The 19,727-nt window shown below is 64.5% G+C and overlaps 4 protein-coding genes across 4 annotated transcripts; 2 read left to right on the top strand and 2 right to left on the bottom strand.

The window, feature by feature from the left end:
• Positions 1 to 260: 260 nt before the first annotated feature.
• On the bottom strand, positions 261 to 1,561 carry TIMM29 (translocase of inner mitochondrial membrane 29). Its single transcript, XM_071418985.1, has 2 exons — positions 1,504 to 1,561; positions 261 to 886 (listed from the first exon to the last, which is right to left on the bottom strand). Exons 1-2 carry the CDS (start codon positions 1,559 to 1,561, stop codon positions 261 to 263), a joined length of 684 nt encoding a protein of 227 aa, XP_071275086.1.
• Positions 1,562 to 1,781: 220 nt separating this feature from the next.
• Positions 1,782 to 5,194, top strand: SPC24 (SPC24 component of NDC80 kinetochore complex). Its single transcript, XM_071419005.1, has 6 exons — positions 1,782 to 2,312; positions 2,665 to 2,836; positions 3,475 to 3,619; positions 4,635 to 4,733; positions 4,811 to 4,887; positions 4,981 to 5,194. The coding sequence occupies exons 1-6, from the start codon at positions 1,839 to 1,841 to the stop codon at positions 5,130 to 5,132; spliced, it is 1,119 nt and encodes a 372-aa protein (XP_071275106.1). The 5' UTR covers positions 1,782 to 1,838; the 3' UTR covers positions 5,133 to 5,194.
• Positions 5,195 to 5,232: 38 nt separating this feature from the next.
• Positions 5,233 to 13,991, bottom strand: KEAP1 (kelch like ECH associated protein 1). Its single transcript, XM_071419003.1, has 6 exons — positions 13,865 to 13,991; positions 11,843 to 12,805; positions 10,093 to 10,769; positions 8,556 to 8,761; positions 6,819 to 6,995; positions 5,233 to 5,626 (listed from the first exon to the last, which is right to left on the bottom strand). Exons 1-6 carry the CDS (start codon positions 13,940 to 13,942, stop codon positions 5,436 to 5,438), a joined length of 2,292 nt encoding a protein of 763 aa, XP_071275104.1. The 5' UTR covers positions 13,943 to 13,991; the 3' UTR covers positions 5,233 to 5,435.
• A 59-nt stretch (positions 13,992 to 14,050) lies between these two features.
• On the top strand, positions 14,051 to 19,721 carry ATG4D (autophagy related 4D cysteine peptidase). Its single transcript, XM_071419004.1, is given in 11 exon segments — positions 14,051 to 14,724; positions 15,214 to 15,297; positions 16,297 to 16,741; positions 16,839 to 16,903; positions 17,028 to 17,116; positions 17,316 to 17,384; positions 17,386 to 17,427; positions 17,522 to 17,600; positions 17,696 to 17,772; positions 17,858 to 17,974; positions 18,778 to 19,721. Coding segments are annotated over 11 exon segments (1,848 nt in total). The 5' UTR covers positions 14,051 to 14,591; the 3' UTR covers positions 19,426 to 19,721.
• Positions 19,722 to 19,727: the final 6 nt, after the last annotated feature.

Here is a 19,727-nt window from a genome sequence, read left to right as displayed (position 1 = left end):
ATTTTTTAGGGTTTTTTTTTGAGTTTTTTGGTGGAGGTTTTATTGATTTTTTAGGGGTTTTTTTTGAGTTTTTTTGGTGGAGGTTTTATTGATTTTTAGGAGGTTTTTTTTTAGTTTTTTTGGGGGGTTTTTTGAGGTTTTTTTGGTGGAGGTTTTATTGATTTTTTGGGGGTTTTTTTGGTTTTTTATTTCTTTTTTTTTGGACAACCCCCCGCAAAACTCTCAACACACACCAAACCCTTTACCAAACCCAGCCCTTTTCACCCCAAACCCCGCGATTTCGCCTCCCCCTCCCCATCCCCGATGTCGGCCTCGCTCAGCACCACGGCGCGGAGCCTCTCCCGGTGCAGGCGCTCGTTCCGCTCGGAGCGGAGCTCTCCGGGCTCCATCCTCCGCAGCGCCTCCGGCAGCTTCCCGAACTCCTCCTCGTTGATGTCGCAGTCCCGCAGCGCCGCCTCCAGCAGCCACCAGCGCCCCAAAAACCCCAAATCCAGCAGGAACTCGCGGTCCCACGGCCGCGGCCGCAGGTGCGGGCAGCGCGCCCGGTACAGCGCGGGCTCGGAGCCGTGCGGGTCCGTACCGGCCACGGCCACGATGCCGAAGTTGCGGACGCGGATCCGGTGCCGCTCCCGCAGCCGCAGCAGCCGCTGCACGTGGCGCTCGGCCCGGGGGCTGCGGGAGCCCGGCGGGAGCTGCCCCAGGAGCGCCCCCGCCGCCACGGCCGCGCCCTCCAGGGAGCTCCGGTCCGGTACCGAGCGGGCCAGGCCGGTGGCGAGAGCCAGAGCGGCCAGGGAGGCGGCCGTGACACCGGGGCGGCGGCGGGCGGAGGAGGCGGCTTCGCGCAGCGACGAGGAGTAATCGCGGAGGAGGGCGCGGAGCCACAGAGCTGCGGGATAACGGGGAATTAACGGGGTTAACGGGGATAACGGGGATAACGGGGATAACGGGGGTTAACGGGGATAACGGGGGTTAACGGGGAATAGAGAGAGAGCGCGGAGCCACAGAGCTGCGGGGGAACGGGGAATTAACGGGGATAACGGGGTTAACGGGGGTTAACGGGGATAACGGGGATGGAAATGGGAGAGAGCGCGGAGCCACAGAGCTGCGGGATAACGGGGATAACGGGGGATAACGGGGGTTAACGGGGGATAACGGGGATAACGGGGGTTAACGGGGGTTAACGGGGATTAACGGGGAATAGAGAGAGAGCGCGGAGCCACAGAGCTGCGGGATAACGGGGATAACGGGGGTCAACGGGGGTTAACGGGAGAGAGCGCGGAGCTACAGAGCTGCGGGATAACGGGGGATAACGGGGGATAACGGGGAACGGGAGAGAGCGCGGAGCCACAGAGCTGCGGGATAACGGGGAATTAACGGGGAATTAACGGGGGAACGAACCGGGGAGTTACCGGGGAACCGGGGATCAGGGATCAGAGAGCACGGAGCCACAGAGCTGCAGGGGAACGGGGAATTAACGGGGGTTAACGGGAACGGGAACGGGACAGAGCGCGGAGCCAGAGAGCTGCGGGATAACGGGAACTGGGAACGGGAACCGGGGCATTACCGGGGGAACGGGAACCGGGGAAACCGGGGGGAACGAGGAGCCGGGAAGAACGGGGAACGGGGATCGGGAGGGAACCGGGGGGGAACGGGGGTTATGGGGTGAACGGGGGCTCAGGAGGGAACCGGGGGCGCCACCGGGAGCTCAGAGGGGGTCACGGGGGGTCAGGAGGGGTCACGGGGGTCACGGGGGGTCAGAGGGCTCGGGGGGGGTTCGGGGGTCAAAGGGGTCAGGGGTGCTCAGGGGGGTCACAGCGAAGTCGGGGCCAGGGGGGACAATGGGAGGGGTTGGGGACCCCCCGAGACCCCCCCTGGGTTACGGGAACCCCCCCAGCCCCTCCCGGGAGCCCGAATCGCCCCTCCCGCCCCCACCGGAACTCCCCCGGCACCGCCCCCGCAAGGGTCCGGCCCCGCCATCAAATTCCCGTCACCCTGAGAGCCTCCGGGCGCCCCTCACCGAGCCGGGTGTCCCCCAGGCGCCCCCAGAGCCCGCGGCTCGCCCCGCCCGCCGCCGCCGCCGCCGCCATCACCGGAGAGGCTCCGCGCCGCCCGGAACCAAAGCGCCGGGGCCGCGGGGCGGGCGGGACGCGGAGGCGGTGACACACGGGGCAGGCGAAACCATCGCGGGGCGAGCGGAGGGGGGGTGGGCGGAACCAATGAGGAGAGAGGGGCGGGGCTGCGCATGCGCGGAGCGGCCCCGCCCGGTTCAAACAGCGCGCGGGAGGGAGCGCCGGGAGAAAGCGGAAAGAATGGTAAAAAAATGGGGAAAAAATTGGAAAAACCGGGAAAATACCGGGGAAAAACGGGCGGGGAGGGAGGGGAGCTGGCCCTGGGGATGGAGGGGGGGGTAACGCGGTCCCGACGGTCGGGGGGGGGGTCCGGATCCCCTCAGGCCTCGGTGCCCCTTTTGCGCTGCATCCCCCGTTTTCTCCCCGTCCCTGACATTTCTCCATCCCTGGTATCTCTCCATCCCCATTTTCTCCCCGTCCTGGTTATCTCCCCATCCCCGCTTGTTTTTCCCCCGTTCCTGTCCCCGTTATCCTCCTGTTTCCCCTCGTTCCTGTCCCATTCCCGTCCCCGTTTTCCCCCGTTGCCGTGTCCCAGGATCCCGGTGGTTTTCCCCCGGTGGAGGAGGTGGAGGAGCTGAGCCAGGAGCTGCTGCGGGAGCTGAGCTCGGGCTGCACCGAGGAGCTGCTGCGGCGGGGGCTGCACCGGCGGGAGCGGCTGCACCGGCGGCTCCGGGAGGCGCAGGGCAAGGCCCGGGAGCTGGCACAGGGTGGGTGGCACAAAACAGCCCTAAATACCCCCAAAATAGCCCCCACTGACACCCCAAAACAGCCCTGAAACACCCCGAAACAAACAGCCCAAAACAGCCCTAAACACCCCAAACACCCCAAAACAGCCCTGAAACACCCCAAAACAAACCCCCCAAAACAGCCCTGAAATACCCCAAAACAAACAGCCCAAAACAGCCCTAAACACCCCAAAACATCCTCACTAACACATGGCTGCGGGAGGCGCAGGGTGGGTGACACAAAACACCCAGAACAGCCCTGAAGCACCCCAAAACAAACAGCCCAAAACAGCCCTAAACACCCCAAAACAAACAGCTCAAAACATCCCTAAATACCCAAAACAAAGACCCCAAAACAGCCCTAAATACCCCCAAAACAAACCCCCCAAAACAGCCCTAAACACCCCAAAACAAACCCCCCAAAACCCTCCCTGACACGCGGGGCTGGGCCCAGGAGCTGCCCCAGGGTCAGTGACTCAAAACATCCCCAAAAACCACCCAAAACAAACCCCCTAAAATACCCCAAAACAGCCCCCACCGACCACGAGCCCCCCTGTATTGCCCCCCAAACACCCCCCAGTGCCCCTGGGTGCCCCCCATTTCCCGGTTTTGCCCCCCAGGTCTGGCCGAGGCCGAGGCCGGGCTCTGCCATCGCCTCCGGGGCGCTCAGGCCCACGTCCAGCGGCTCCGCGGCCGGAGGCAGGAGCTGGACACGGAGCTGGAGCGGGCCCAGGGCAGCCTGAGCGGTGCCAGGGACAAAACCCAATATCCTGGGGCTCTGGGGGGTTTTTGGGGTTTTTTTGGGGTTTTTTTTTGGGTGGATTTCGGCGTTTTTTGTGTGTGTGTTTGCCTTGACTTCCCCACGGCGCGGCGCCAGGCCCAGGGCAGCCTGAGCAGTGCCAGGGGCAAAACCCAATATCCTGGGGCTCTGGGGATGGAACTTAGGGGGATTTTGGGATTTTTGGGGGTTTTTGGAGTTTTTTTTGGGCTTTTTTTGGGTGGATTTTGGGGTTTTTTGGGTTTTTTTGGGGGGTTTTTTTGGGGTTTTTTGGGTGTGTGTTTGCCTTGACTTCCCCACGGCGCTGTGCCAGGCCCAGGGCAGCCTGAGCAGTGCCAGGGACAAAACCCAATATCCTGGGGCTCTGGGGATGGAACTTTGGGGGATTTTGGGATTTTTGGGGTTTTTTGGGGGTTTTTTTTGGGTTTTTTTTTGAGGGTTTTTTTGGGTGGATTTGAGGGTTTTTTTGGGTGGATTTTGGGGTTTTTTTGGGTGGATTTTGGGGGTTTTTTGGGGTTTTTTTTGGGTGGATTTTGGGGGTTTTTTTGGGTGGATTTTGGTGGTTTTTTGGGGGTATTTTTGGGTGGATTTTGGGGGTATTTTTGGGTGGATTTTGGGGGTATTTTTGGGTGGATTTTGGGGTTTTTTTTGGGTGGATTTTGGTTTTTTTTGAATGGATTTCGGGGGTATTTTTGGGTGGATTTTGGGGTTTTTTTTGGGTGGATTTTGGTGGTTTTTTTGGGGGTATTTTTGGGTGGATTTTGGGGGTATTTTTGGGTGGATTTTGGGGGTATTTTTGGGTGGATTTTGGGGTTTTTTTTGGGTGGATTTTGGTTTTTTTTTGGATGGATTTCGGGGGTATTTTTGGGTGGATTTTGGGGTTTTTTTTGGGTGGATTTTGGTGGTTTTTTTGGGGGTATTTTTGGGTGGATTTGGGGGGTATTTTTGGGTGGATTTTGGGGTTTTTTTGGGTGTGTGTTTGCCTTGACCCCCCTTCCCCACGGCGCTGCGCCGGGCCCTGGAGGAGCTGCAGGAGCAGCTGCAGCAGCTGGAGCAGCACCAGGAGGAGGAGGAGGAGGAGCACAGCCTTCCTCCCGACGTGTGAGTGAGCACAGCCACCCCCAGACCCACCGAAGCACCCCCAAACCCCCCCTTGAACCCCCAAAATGCCCCCCCAGGTACGTGGCCCAGCTGTACTACGAGATCAGCAGGATCGACTGGGACTGCAGCGCCCAGCCCGGCCACATCCGAGGGGGTGAGTGACCCCAAAACCCCCCCCCCCCTCCCCAAAAACACCCCTGGGACCACCCCCTGACCCCCTCCCCACCGGGTTTTGCCCCCTCCCCAGTTCACTACGGCCCCGACATCGCTGTGCCCCTGGACCTGGACGGGGCCCAGCACTCGGGGACCTTCGTCAGCGATTTCCTCTGGGGGCTGGTGCCCACCGAGTGGAGACCCCGGAGAGCCCCGGTGCTGCCCCGGGAGCCGCTGGCACCGTGACCCCCCCGCCCTTACCCACAGCGTGAGACCCCTCCCCATTAAACCACCACCAATCTCTTTAATTACCCCTGTGTTTGGGAAATCAGCGAAACCCCCAAACTTGACCTTGAGGAGGGGGAGGGAAAAGTCCTGTCACCTTTATTTTTTGGGGGGGGGGGGGGTCTTGGTGCCCCCCCCATGCCGCCGGTGGGGGGATGGGTTTGGGAGGGGGGGTTTTTTTGGGGGAAAATTCCGGAATTTTGGCTGCACCCAGAGCCGCCCCCCCCCCCACCCTACCCCAAGCCCCCCCCGGCGGCGCCGGGGTCAGCAGGGCCCGGCCGGGGGGGGCTCCTCGTCCTCGGGGGGGGGCTCCTGGGCGTGGCAGGGCTCCATGGTGACGGCCACGCCCAGCCCGCTGCGCCCCGACGGCATCGGCGGCGTCACCGCGGTCCAGGCGTCGCCCGCGGGGTCGTAGCACTCCATGGAGTCCAGGAAGGAGTGGCCGTCGTAGCCCCCTGCCCAGGGATCGGGGGTGAGCCGGGACCCCCCCCAAAACACACCCAAAATACCCCCAGATATAGCCCAGAAACCTCCCCAAAATTCCCCAGAAAGCCCCCAGGAAACACCACAAAATACCCCAGAAACCTCCCCAAAAAACCCGAAGAAACACCCCAGAAACCCCTCCAGAAACACCTCAAAACACCCCAGAAACTCACCCAGAAACACACCCAAAATACCCCAGAAATACCCCAGAAACCGCCCCAATACACCCCAGAAATACCCCAGAAACCTCCCCAAAATACCCCAGAAAGCCCCCAAGAAACACCCCAAAACACCCCCAAAAATACCCCAGAAACCCCCCCAAAATACCCCTGAAAGCCCCCAAGAAACACCCCAAAATACCCCAGAAATACCCCAGAAACCCCCCCAAAAAAACCCCAAGAAACACCCCAGAAACCCCCCAAAACCCCCTCAGAAACTGCCCCAGAAACCCCTCCAGAAACACCTCAAAACACCCCAGAAACTCCCCCAGAAACCTCCCCAAAATACCCCAGAAAGTGCCCAAGAAACACCCCAAAATACCCCCAGAAATACCCCAGAAACCCCCCAAAAACCCCTCAGAAACCCCCCCGAAACACCCCAGAAACGCAGCAGGATCCCCAAACAGACCCCAAATCCCATCCCAGAGCCACAAAGAGCCCCCAGAGCCCCCCAAAACCCCCTCAAAACCCCCTCAAATGCCCCCAGGTACCCAGGACGTAGATCCTGTCCCTGAAGGCCGTCACCCCCAGACCCCAAACAAACCCCAAATCCCATCCCAGAGCCCCAAACAGACCCCAAATCCCATCCCAGGCCCCAAACAGACCCCAAATCCTAACCCAGAGCCCCAAAGAGCCCCCAGAGCCCCCCAAAAGCCCCCTGGGGTACCCAGGACGTAGGTCCTGCCCCTGAAGGCCGTCACCCCCAGACCCCAAATCCCATCCCAGAGCCCCAAACAGACCCCAAATCCCATCACAGAGCCCAAACAGACCCCAAATCCCATCCCAGAGCCCCCAGAGCCCCCCAAAAGCCCCCCGGGTACCCAGGACGTAGATCCTGCCCCTGAAGGCCGTCACCCCCAGACCCCAAATCCCATCCCAGAGCCCCAAACAGACCCCAAATCCCATCCCAGAGCCCCCAGAGCCCCCCAAAATCCCCCTGAGGTACCCAGGACGTAGATCCTGCCCCTGAAGGCCGTCACCCCCAGGGCGCTCCGCCGGTGCCCCATGGGTGCCACGAAGCTCCAGGTCTCGGTGTCGGCCTGGAAGCGCTCGGTGCTGCTGAGCTGCTGGGTGCCATCGTAGCCCCCCATGGCGTACAGGCAGTTCCCGAGGGCACACACCCCTGGGGGAGCCCCAAAATCGGAGTCAGCACCCCCAGAAACCCCCAGAGACCCCCAAGATACCCACAGAGACCCCCAGAGATCCCCAGAGACTCACCGAGAAAAACGACCCAAAAATGACCCAAAAACAGCCCAAAAATGACCCCAAACCAACCCAAACTATCCCCCTGTGATGTACAGGCAGTTCCTGAGGGCACACAGCCCTGGGGGAGCCCCAGAATCGGAATCAGAACCCCCAGACACCCCCAGAGAACCCCAGAAACCCACAGAGACTCTCTGGAAACCCACAGAGAAAAACGAAAAAAAAAAAGACACAAAACTGACCCAAAAAGGACCCAAAACAACCCAAAACCAGAGAGGCCACCCCAAAACCCTGCCTTGACACAGATGCTAAGGGCACAGACCCCTGGGGTTAGAAAATGGGGCTCAGACACCCCCAAACCCCACTGGGACGCTCTGAGACCCCATCCAGGACCCCCCTGAGCAGGGATGGGGTCCCAGGGGTCCCTCTAGGAGTGGGATCAGCCCCCCCAAACCCCTCTGGGACCCCTCCAGGACCCCCCAAACACCCCCAAACCCCTCTGAGACCCCCAAACCCCTCTGAGCCCTGTCCAGGAGTCCCCAAACGCCCCCAAACCCTTCCAGGACCCCCCCAAACCCCTCTGGGACCCCCAAAATCCCACCCAAACCCCTCTGAGCCCCCTCCAGGACCCCCCAAACCCCTCTGGGACCCCCAAAATCCCACCCAAACCCCTCTGAGCCCCCTCCAGGACGCCCCAAACCCCTCTGGGACCCCCAAAATCCCACCCAAACCCCTCTGAGACTCCTCCAGGACCCCTCCCCAGCCCCACCTGCGCCGCTGCGGACGGTGGCCATGGGCGGGATCGGCTGCCATTGGGGTGGGATCAGCCCCCATAAACCCCTCCAGGACCCTCGAAATCCCACCCAAACCCCTCCAGGACCCCCCAAACCCCTCTAGGACCCCCGAAATCCCCCCCCAAACCCCTCCCCAGCCCCACCTGCGCCACTGCGCACGGTGGCCATGGGCGGGATCGGCTGCCATTGGGGTAGGATCAGCCCCCACAGACCCCTCTGGGACCCCTGAAATCCTACCCAAACCCCTCCAGGATCCCCCAAATCCCACCCAGACCCCTCCAGGATCCCCCAAAACCCCTCCAGGATGCCCCAAACCCCTCTGGGACCCCTGAAATCCCCCCCAAACCCCTCCAGGACCCCCCAAACCCCTCCCCAGCCCCACCTGCGCCGCTGTGGACGGTGGCCATGGGCGGGATCGGCTGCCATTGGGGTGGGATCAGGCCCCACAAACCCCTCCAGGACCCCCCAAATCCCCCCCAAACACCTCCAAGACCCCCCAAACCCCCCTGGGACCCCTGCCCAGCCCCACCTGCGCCGCTGCGCACGGTGGCCATGGTTGGGATCGGCTGCCATTGGTCCCTCCCGGGGTGGGATTAGCCCCCATAAACCCCTCCAGGACCCCCCAAATCCCCCCCAAACACCTCCAAGACCCCCCAAACCCCCCTGGGCCCCCTGCCCAGCCCCACCTGCGCCGCTGCGGACGGTGGCCATGGGCGGGATCGGCTGCCATTGGTCCCTCTCGGGGTGGTAGCGCTCGGCCGAGCTCAGGCGGGCGCTGCCGTCGAAGCCGCCCACGGCGTAGAGCAGGCGGTGCAGCACGGCCACCCCCACCCCGATGCGCCGCGTGCCCATGGGCGCCACCTGCGCCCACTCGTCCCGCTCGGGCTCGTACCTGGGGGGGCACGGCGGGGTCGGAGCCGGGGAGACGCCCAGAGGGGCGCAGGCCCCACGGTGGGACCCCCAAAGGGGGATAAACCCCACGGTGGGACCCCCAGATGGGCACAGACCCCACAAACCCCACTGTGAGACCCCCAGAGGGGCGCAGGCCCCACGGTGACACCCCAAAGGGGCATAAATCACACTATGAGACCCCCAGAGGGGGATAAACCCCATGGTGAGACCCCCAAAGGGACACAAACCCCATGGTGAGACCCCCAAAGGGACACAGACACCACGGTGAGACCCCCAAAGGGGCATAAACCCCACTGTGAGACCCCCCCAGATCCCACAAACCCCACAGTGAGACCCCCAGAGGGGCATAAATCCCACGGTGAGACCCCCAAAGGGACACAGACACCACTGTGAGACCCCCCAGATCCCACAAACCCCACGGTGAGACCCCCAGAAGGGCACAGACCCCACGGTGAGACCCCCCCCCAGCCCCATTTTCACCCCCCCAGCCCCATTTCCCCCATTCCCCCATCCCCATTTCCCCCAGCCCCATTTCCCTCCCATCCCCATTTCCCCAATCCCATTTTCACCCCCCCAGCCCCATTTCCCCCAGCCCCATTTCCCCATCCCCAGCCCCATTCCTCACCTCTCCACGGAGCAGTGGTGCGTGCACCCATGGGACCCCAGCCCCATTTCCCCCAGCCCCATTTCCCCCATCCCCATTTCCCCATCCCCATTTCCCCCATTCCTCACCTCTCCACGGAGCAGTGGTGCGTGCACCCATGGGACCCCAGCCCCATTTACCCCATCCCATCCCCAGCCCCATTTCCCCCATCCCCAGCCCCATTTCCCCCCATTCCTCACCTCTCCACGGAGCAGTGATGGCTGCACCCATGGGACCCCCCAGCCCCATTTCCCCCATCCCCAGCCCCATTTCCCCCATCCCCATTTCCCCCCATTCCTCACCTCTCCACGGAGCAGTGATGGGTGCACCCATGGGACCCCAGCCCCATTTCCCCCAGCCCCATTTCCCCCATTCCTCACCTCTCCACGGAGCAGTGATGGCTGCACCCATGGGACCCCAGCCCCATTTCCCCCATCCCCAGCCCCATTTCCCCCAGCCCCATTTCCCCCCATTCCTCACCTCTCCACGGAGCAGTGGTGCATGCACCCATGGGACCCCAGCCCCATTTCCCCCAGCCCCATTTCCCCATCTCCAGCCCCATTCCTCACCTCTCCACGGAGCAGTGATGGCTGCACCCATGGGACCCCAGCCCCATTTCCCCCAGCCCCATTTCCCCCATCCCCATCCCCATTTCCCCCATTCCTCACCTCTCCACGGAGCAGTGGTGCGTGCACCCATGGGACCCTCCCACGGCGTAGATGAGCCCGTCGATGACGCCCAGCCCGATGCGGTTCCTGGGCACGCTCATGGCGGCGCAGGGCGCCCAGCGCCCGCTCACGGGGTTGTAGCACTCCACGGCCGCCGAGTCCGTGTTCCCCTCGGCCGAGTTGTTCCTCCCGCCCACGGCGTAGAAAATCCCCCCGACCACGCACCCGCCCAGCCCCGAGCGCGGCGTCCCCATCTCCGCCAGCCTCAGCCACGCTCCCCGCTCGGGATCGAACGCCTCCAGCGTGCTCAGCGACCTCCTCAGGTACCCCCCGGCCGCGTAGATGAGCTGCCTGACCCTGGGCGTCCTGCACGGGGGGTGCCCCGGCGTGGGCCGGTGCAGCGCCAGCTCGCGGAACACCCGCGCCAGGTAGCGCAGGGCGTCGCGGCCCAGGTCGCGGCGGAGCTGGGCGCGCAGGAAGCGCGGGGTGAGCGCGTGGCAGCGCACGGCGCGCAGCAGCGCCGGCAGGAAGGGCGCCCGCGCCGCCCGGTCCTGCTGCACCCACGCCACGCACGCCTGGAACACCTCGGACTCGCAGCGCACGTTGAGCTCGTCCCGGCTGAGCAGCGCGGCCAGCTGGCAGTGGGAGAGGGAGAGGAACTCCTCCTGCTTCGAGACCTGGGGGAAAACGGGGAGAAAATGGCAAAATTAGGAAAAATCAACACCAAAAATGACATGCTGGCAGTGGGAGAGGGATAGGAACTCCTCCTGCTTGGAGACCTGGGGAGAAATGGGACAAAAATTACAAAATTGGCAAAAATCAGATAAAAAAATTATATCCGGGCAGTGGGAGAGGGACAGGAACTCCTCCTGCTTCGAGACCTGCGGAAAAATGGGGAAAATTGGTGAAAATCAGATCAAAAAATGACATGCTGGCAGTGGGACAGGGACAGGAACTCCTCCTGCTTCGAGACCTGGGGGGAAAAATGGGGAAAATTAGCAAAAATCAGATCAAAAAATGACATGCTGGCAGTGGGAGAGGGATAGGAACTCCTCCTGCTTCGAGACCTGCGGGGAAAAATGGGGAGAAAATGGGGAAATTAGGGAAAATTAACCCCAAAATTGGTAAAAATTAACCCCAAAATGACATGCTGGCAGTGGGAGAGGGATAGGAACTCCTCCTGCTTCGAGACCTGGGGGGAAAATGGGAAAATTGGTAAAAATCAGCCCCAAAATGACATGCTGGCAGTGGGAGAGGGACAGGAACTCCTCCTGCTTGGAGACCTGGGGGAAAACGGGGAGAAAATGGCAAAATTGGTAAAAATCAGCTCAAAAACAAATGATAAATGATATCCCGGCAGTGGGACAGGGACAGGAACTCCTCCTGCTTGGAGACCATTCCTGGCAGGATCCCCTCAAATCCCCCCAAACCCCCTGAAACTCCCCAAACGCCCCCATACCTCAGCGAAGTTCATGTAGATGTACTCCCGCGCCCGCTGCAGCAGCTCCTGGCAGCCCAGGCGCTCACTGGGGTCTGTTCACCATGGCCCCCCATTGCTGATGGGACCCCCAAAGCTCCCCAAACCCCTCTAGGATCCCTCCAATCCCCCCATACCTCAGCGAAGTTCATGTAGATGTACTCGCGGGCCCGCTGCAGCAGCTCCTGGCAGCCCAGGGTCCCTCTGTGGTGTCCCCCCATTGCTGACAGGACCCCCCAAACCCCTCCAATCCCCCCCCAAAGCCCCCCATACCTCAGCGAAGTTCATGTAGATGTACTCCCGCGCCCGCTGCAGCAGCTCCTGGCAGCCCAGGCGCTCGGCCAGCGCGGCGATGCCGATGGCGTTGCTGGGGTGCAGCTGCCGGCCCAGGAAGGCGCAGCAGGCGCCCACCACGGGCTCCACCTGGTACATGAGGGCGCCGTGCAGCAGCGGCAGCACGCAGCGCTCGCCCACGGCCACGGCCGCCGTGTAGGCGAACTCCACCAGCCCCTCCATGGCGCCGGGCTGCACGCCCTCGATGGGCACCTCGGCCAGGCCCCGCTCGCGCAGCCCCGCCGTGAACATGGCCCGGAACACGGGGCTGGCGGCCGCCAGCACCACGCGGTGCGCCCGCAGCTCGGTGGGCGGCAGGTCCCGGCGGTGCCGCACGCGCAGGGTGACATCGCAGAGCTGCCCCTGCAGCCGCAGCTCGTTCATGGCCGCCAGCGCCGCCGCCGGGTGCTCGGACAGCGTGAAGCGGCTCCGCGAGAGCGAGGAGGGGCCCCGCGACGGCGTCACCTCGGCCGGGAGCTCCGGGGCAGGCGGGGACGGGCAGGACATGGCGGAGGGAGGCGGCTGGAGAGAGGGCCCGGGGTGATGGAGGGGCTGCGGAGGGGGAGAAACGGGGTTAGAGTGGGGAAACTGAGGCACGGAGTGAGATAGGAGTGGCTGGGAATGGGTTATGGAGAGAAAAACGGGGTTAGAGTGGGGAAACTGAGGCACGGACAGGGACAGAAGTGGCTGGAGAGAGGGCCCGGGGTGATGGAGGGGCTGCGGAGGGGGAGAAACGGGGTTAGAGGAGGGAAACTGAGGCACGGAGTGAGATAGGACTGACTGGAGAGAGGGCCCGGGGTGATGGAGGGGCTGCGGAGGGGGAGAAACGGGGTTAGAGGGGGGAAACTGAGGCACGGAGGGGGACAGGAGTGGCTGGAGAGAGGGCCCGGGGCAATGGAGGGGCTGCGGAGGGGGAGAAACGGGGTTAGAGGGGGGAAACTGAGGCACGGAGTGAGATAGGAGTGGCTGGGAATGGGTTATGGAGAGAAAAACGGGGTTAGAGAGGGGAAACTGAGGCACGGAGTGAGACAGGACAGGCTGGGAATGGGTGATGGGGTGATGGAGGGGCTGTGGAGGGAGAAAAACGGGGTTAGAGAAGGGAAACTGAGGCACGGAGTGAGAGAGGACTCCCTGGAATGGGTTATGGAGAGAAAAACGGGGTCAGAGTGGGGAAACTGAGGCACGGAGTGGGACAGGATGGGCTGGGAATGGGTTATGGAGAGGAAAACGGGGTTAGAGAAGGGAAACTGAGGCACGGGGTGGGACATGAGTGGCTGGAATGGGTTATGGAGAGAAAAACGGGGTTAGAACAGGGAAACTGAGGCACGGAGGGCGAGGAGTGTGACACAGCCCCCCCCCTCACACCACAGGGACCTTTTTGGGTTGATTTTGGGGGATTTGGGGGTCTCGGGGGCTATCGGGGCGTCCCGGGGTGGATTTTGGGGTGCTCCGGGCAGCATTTTGGGGCTGTTTTGGGGTTATTTCGGCGCTATTTGGGTCTATTCTAGGGTTATTCCGGGTCCGTTTTGGGGCTATTTTGGGGTTATTTTGGGGCTATTTTGGGGGCCAATTTCGGGGCCATTCTAGGGCTATTACGGGACTATTTTGGGGCTATTTTGAGGCTGTTTTGGGGTTATTTTGGGGCTATTTTGGGGTTATTTCGGCGCTATTTGGGTCTATTTTAGGGTTATTCCGGGTCCGTTTTGGGGTTATTTTTGGGCTATTTTGGGGCTATTTTGGGGTTATTTTGGGGCTATTTTAGGGGGCAATTTCGGGGCCATTCCAGGGCTATCACGGGACTATTTTGGGCTATTTTGAGGCTGTTTTGGGGTTATTCCAGCGCAGTTTTGGGGCTGTTTCGGGGCTGTCTCACGGCCCGTGCAGCGCCCCCGGTACCGGAGCTGTCCCGCCGCTATTTAGGGGGGTCCCGGGCTGTGCTCTGGGCGATTTTCGGGGTCTCACCGGCCCGTGCGGATCCCGGGGGGTTTTGTGGGGGGCTCGGTCGTTCGGGGGGTGTCCCCAGGGCCATTTCGGGGCCATTTCGGGGCGATTTCGGGGGTCTCGGTTCCGTGCCGGTACCGGCGCGTCCCGGGGGATATTTTGGGGCGTCCCGGGGGGGTTTTGGGGAGATTTCGGGGGTCTCACCGGTTGACGCCGCGGCCCCGGGGCCGGGGGGGCGGGGGGGGGGGCCGTGACTAAGCAGCGCGCGGAGCCCCCGCCGCGATAAGAGCCCGGACACGCCCCGTGACGTCACGGACACGCCCCTCGCCGCAATAAAAGTCCCCCGGGGCCGGGGCCGGTACCGGGAGGGTCCCCGTGACCCCCCCGTGACCCCGCGGTGACCTCGGGACCCCTCCCCAGTCACCCTGGGGGGGGGCCCTGTGGCTCCCGCGTGACCCCAAAACGCCCCCGAGACCCCCCCGGGGCCGCCCCGCGACCCCAAAATGGCCCCGGGAGCTCCCGGTGTCCCCCGGGGAAGCCCCAAAGTCCCAAAATGACCCCAAAACGTCCCCGGAGCCCCCCCCGGCCCCGGGGTCCCGGCACAGGCCCCGCCCACTCACAACGGCCACGCCCACGCGTGGATGATTTGCATATCCCCGCCCACTCCTCGTAATCCCGCCCCCTTCCCGCCTTCTCGTGCGGGCCCCGCCCCCTCCGGGGCCCCGCCCCCCCGCGCGCCGCCGCCGCCATGAGCGGGGGGGGGGAGGGACCGGGGCCCCCCCCGGCACCGGCACCGGGACCGGGACCCCCCCCCGGGACCGAGCGGGGCGGGCAGCGCGTGCGGGGCCGCGTCCTCGCGGCCTGGAACAGCGTCAAATACGGTGGGGACCGGGAACACCGGGAACAGCGGGAACAGCGGGGGAACGGGAACAGCGGGAACACCGGGAACAGCGGGGGAACGGGAACAGCGGGAACAGCGGGAACACCGGGAACAGCGGGGGAACGGGAACAGCGGGAACACCGGGAACAGCGGGGGAACGGGAACACCGGGAACACCGGGATACCGGGAACACCGGGAACACCGGGGGAACGGGAACACCGGGATACCGGGAACACCGGGAACACCGGGGAAACGGGAACACCGGGGGACACCGGGGAAACGGGAGAGGGACACCGGGAACACCGGGACACCGGGGGAGTGGCACCGGGACACCGGGAATGGGAAGGGATACCGGGAACGGGACACCGGGGCACCGGGAACGGGATACCGGGAGACGGACACCGCGGGAGTCGGGGTCCCGGCGTTCGGTGCTCCCGGCGTTCGGTGTCCCGGTGTCCCGGTGACCCCCGTTTCCCCCGTTTCCCCCCAGGCTGGACGCTGCGGCCGCGGCCCCACTTCAGCCCGCGGGACCCCCTGTACCTGCTGGGGAGGGTCTACGCACCGGGAAACGGGGGTGAGCGGGACCCCGGGGGGCTCGGGGCTGTCCCGGGGGTCCCAGGGCAATCCCGGGGGTCCCAGTGCGGTCCCGGTGGTCTCGGGGGTCCCAGGGCAATCTCGGGGGTCCCAGGGCGGTCCCGGGGGTCTCGGGGCTGTCCCGGGGGTCCCAGGGCAATCCCGGGGGTCCCAGTGCGGTCCCGGTGGTCTCGGGGGGTCCCAGGGCAATCTCGGGGGTCCCAGGGCGGTCCCGGGGGTCTCGCACGGTCTCTCTCCGCCCTCCCCAGAGGATCTGGCCCGGTTCCGGCGGGATTTCTGCTCCCGGTTGTGGCTGACGTACCGGAGCGGGTTCCCGGCGCTGCCCGGGACCCCCCCGCACACACCGACTGCGGCTGGGGCTGCACCCTGCGCAGCGCGCAGATGCTGCTGGGCCAGGGGCTGCTGCTGCACCTGCTGGGCCGCGGTAAGAGACCCCCGGGAATGGGGAGAGACCCCCCGGGGCCGGGGAGAGACCCCCGGGAATGGGGAGAGACCCCCGGGGCCGGGGAGAGACCCCCGGGGCCGGGGAGAGACCCCCGGGAATGGGGAGAGACCCCCGGGATTGGGGAGAGACCCCCGGGAATGGGGAGAGACCCCCGGGGCCGGGGAGAGACCCCCCGGGAATGGGGAGAGACCCCTGGGGCTGCCCTGAGACCCCCGGGAATGGGGAGAGACCCCCGGGAATGGGGAGAGACCCATGGGAATGGGGAGAGACCCCCGGGGATTGCCCTGAGACCCCCGGGACCGGGGAGAGACCCCCGGGAATAGGGAGAGACCCCCGGGAATGGGGAGAGACCCCCGGGGCCGGGGAGAGACCCCCGGGATTGGGGAGAGACCCCCGGGAATGGGGAGAGACCCCCGGGGATGGGGAGAGACCCCCCGGGGCTGCCCTGAGACCCCCAGGGCTGCCCTGAGACCCCCGGCATTGCGGGCAGACCCCCGGACCCCTCCCCGAGCCCCCCGCCCCCCTCAATTCCAGACTGGATGTGGCCGGAGGCGCTGCTGGAACCGGAACCGGGGGGGCCCCGCAGGACCCGCGAGGCCCCGGGCCGGGCGCGGCCCCCCCGGGATGGACCGAGGGTGCCCCGGGATGGACACGGGACCCCCAGGCTGGACCCTGAGACCTCCGGGAGGACGCGGGACCACCTGGGACGGACCCAGGAGCCCCCGGGACCGACGCGAGCCCCCCGGAACGGGCAGGGCCCGCCCAGGATGGACACGGAGCGCCCCAGGGGGACGCGGGAGCCCCCGGGCCAGCCCCGGGAGCCCCGGGAGGCGGAGCGGCGGCACCGCGCCATCGTCTCCTGGCTCTCCGACCACCCCCGGGCCCCGTTCGGGATCCACCGGCTCGTGGAGCTGGGCCGGGAGTTCGGCAAAAGCGCCGGGGACTGGTTCGGCCCCGCCATCGCCGCCCACCTGCTCCGGTGAGCGGGGCCGGGGGGGGCTCGGGGGGGACCCCCGTGGGGTTCGGGGGGGGGCCCCCGGGAACCCCCCCGGACCCACCGATCCCGTCCCGCTCAGGGGCGCCGTGGAGTCCTGCACCGAGACCCCCGGGCTCGCCGTGTACGTGGCCCAGGATTGCACCGGTACGGGGGGAACCGGGGCGCGTCCGGTTTGGGGGGGTCGGGGGCGTGGCCAGGGGGGGTTTGGGGGGTCGGGGATGAGCAGCCCCCTCCCCTTTTCTGCAGTTTACAAAGGGGACGTGGCCAGGTTGGTGCGGGGCGAGCCTGACGGGGGGCACAGCGGGAGCTCCGGGAGCACCGGGATTGGGAACACCGGGAGCTCCGGGACACGGGACAACCGGGAGCACCGGGAGCACCGGGACACGGGACACCGGCACCGGGAGCTCCGGGAGCTCCGGGATTGGGAACACCGGGAGCTCCGGGACACGGGACACCGGCACCGGGAGCTCCGGGAGCACCGGGATTGGGAACACCGGGAGCTCCGGGTCTGAGAACACCGGAACCGGGAGCACCGGGAGCTCCGGGACACGGGACACCGGGAGCACCGGGAGCACCGGAGGCGGGGCAGCCCCGCGGGCTCATCCTGCTGGTGCCGGCGCGATTGGGGGGGCGAGAACCTGAACCCCGTGTACGTGGAGTGCGTCAAGGTGGGTCTGGGGGCGCTCCCGGTGCCGTTCCCGGTGCGGTTCCCGTTCCCGTTCCCGTTCCCGGTGCCACCGCGTGTCCCCCCCCGCCCTCCAGGCGCTGCTGCAGCTCCGCTCCTGCCTCGGCATCATCGGCGGCAAACCCCGGCACTCGCTTTTCTTCCTCGGCTTCCAAGGTACCGACCCGGCGGGAGGGGGGGCCCGGGGGGGTCCCCGCGGTTTCCGGGGGTCCCCGAGCCCTCCGTGCCCCCCCCCCCCCGCTCCTCCCCAGGTGATTCCCTGCTCTACCTGGACCCGCACCTCTGCCAGCCCTGCGTGGACACGGCCCGCGAGAATTTCCCTCTGCAGGTGGGTGCGCCCCAAAATCGGCCGCTGGGGGCTCTGGGGGTGGCGCGACCCCCCCCAAAAAAACCTTTCCTGCCCCCTCCCCAAGTCGTTCCACTGCGGCTTCCCGCGGAAAATGCCCTTCGGGAAGATGGATCCCAGCTGCACCCTCGGCTTCTACGCCCGCGGCGCGGAGCTGGAGCAGCTCTGGGGGGACCTGGCCCGGGTGAGTGAAAGGGGGGGGTTCGGGGGGTGCTGAGCCCCCCCCATTTCCCAGTACTGACCCCCCCCCATTTCCCAGTTCTGTCCCCCCCAATTATTCCCGGTTCTGACCCCCCATTTCCCGGTATTGACCCCCCCATTTCCCGGTTCTGACCTCCCCCTTTTCCAATTTCTGATCCCCCCCATTTCCCAGTTCTGTCCCCCCCATTTCCCGGTTCTGTCCCCCCCCTTATCCCAGGTGCTGACCCCCCCCCTTTTCCCGATTCTGTCCCCATTTCCTGGTGCTGATCCCCCCCCCATTTCCAGGTTCTGACCCCCCCATTTCCCGCGTTCTGTCCCCCCCCCATTTCCCAGTTCTGTCCCCCCAATTATTCCCGGTTCTGACCCCCCCCATTTCCCGGTTCTGTCCCCCCCATTTCCCGGTGCTGACCCCCCCCCTTTTCCTGATCCTGTCCCCATTTCCTGGTGCTGACCCCCCCCCCCCCCATTTCCCAGTTCTGACCCCCCCCCATTTCCCAGTTCTGACCCCCCCCATTTCCCGGTTCTGACGCCCCCCTATTTCCCAGTACTGACCCCCCCCCTTTTCCCGATTCTGTCCCCATTTCCCGGTTCTGACCCCCCCATTCCCCGGTTCTGACCCCCCCATTTCCCAGTGTTCCCCCCATTTCCCAGTTCTGACCCCCCCCCTTTTCCCGATTCTGTCCCCACTTCCCAGTGCTGACCCCCCCATTTCCCAGTTCTGACCCCCCCATTTCCTGGTGTTGACCCCCCCCATATTCCACAATTCTGTCCCCCCCTTTATTCCAGGTGCTGGCCCCCCCCTCGGCCCCGGAGCGTTCCTACCACCATTTTCACCCTGGCCGAGGGCCACGCTCAGGACCAGGCCCTGGACGCCCCCCCCCGGGCCGCCCCCCGCCCCCCCCCGGCGGGGGAAACGCCCCAAAAAACCCAAAAATCCCAACTCGGAGGAGTTCGTTCTGCTGTGACCCCCCCGAGCCCCCCCAAAACACTGGATGGGCACCGCCCCCCCCTCAAATTGGGGCTGGTTTGGGTCACTACTGCCCCCCCCCAAACCACACACTCCGGGACCCCCCCCAAATTCCCGGGACCCCCCCCCAAATTCCCGGGACCCCCCATTCACTGTCAGAGGCTGCTCAGGGTGGGGGGGGGGGGGTTTATTTATTGCTCCACTCAGGACCCCCCCCGGCCACGCCCCCCCCCCCCCAAATAAAGAACTTGAATCGAGCTCGGCCTCCCCGCCCTGTCCCGGGGCTTTTTTGGGGACATTTCCGTTGTTTTTTGGGGGGTTCTGGGGCTTTTTTGGGACATTTCTGGTTTTTTTGGGGGAGTTCTGGGGCTTTTTTGGGACATTTCTGTTGTTTTTTGGGGGGTTCTGGGGCTTTTTTGGGACATTTCCGTTGTTTTTTGGGGGTTTCCGGGGCTTCTCCTTTTTGAGGTGGTTTCGTTGTTTTTCTGGGAATTTCGGGTGTTTTTTTCTGGGGCTCTCAGGTGTTTTCCTGGGGGTTTGGGGCGTTTTTCCTGCGCTTCTGTTTTTTCCCATTGACGGCTGCTGTTTTCCCGGGATTTTGCCCTGGGTTTTTCCCGAGATTTTTCCCAGGATTTTTCTCGTTTTTCCCGGGATTTTTCTCTGGATTTTTCCCGGTATTCCCGGGGTTTTTCCCAGGATTTTTCCCTGAGTTTTTCTCGGGGTTTTTCCCAGGATTTTTCTCTGGATTTTTCTCTGGATTTTTCCTGGT

The sequence above is a fragment of the Agelaius tricolor genome, unplaced genomic scaffold (genome assembly GCF_023055355.1).
Source record: "Agelaius tricolor isolate 1412-34295 unplaced genomic scaffold, bAgeTri1.0.p SCAF_97, whole genome shotgun sequence".
NCBI lineage: Eukaryota > Metazoa > Chordata > Aves > Passeriformes > Icteridae > Agelaius > Agelaius tricolor.
The sequence above is the reverse complement of the archived record's forward strand: the minus strand, read 5'-3'. Positions and strand labels throughout refer to the sequence as shown.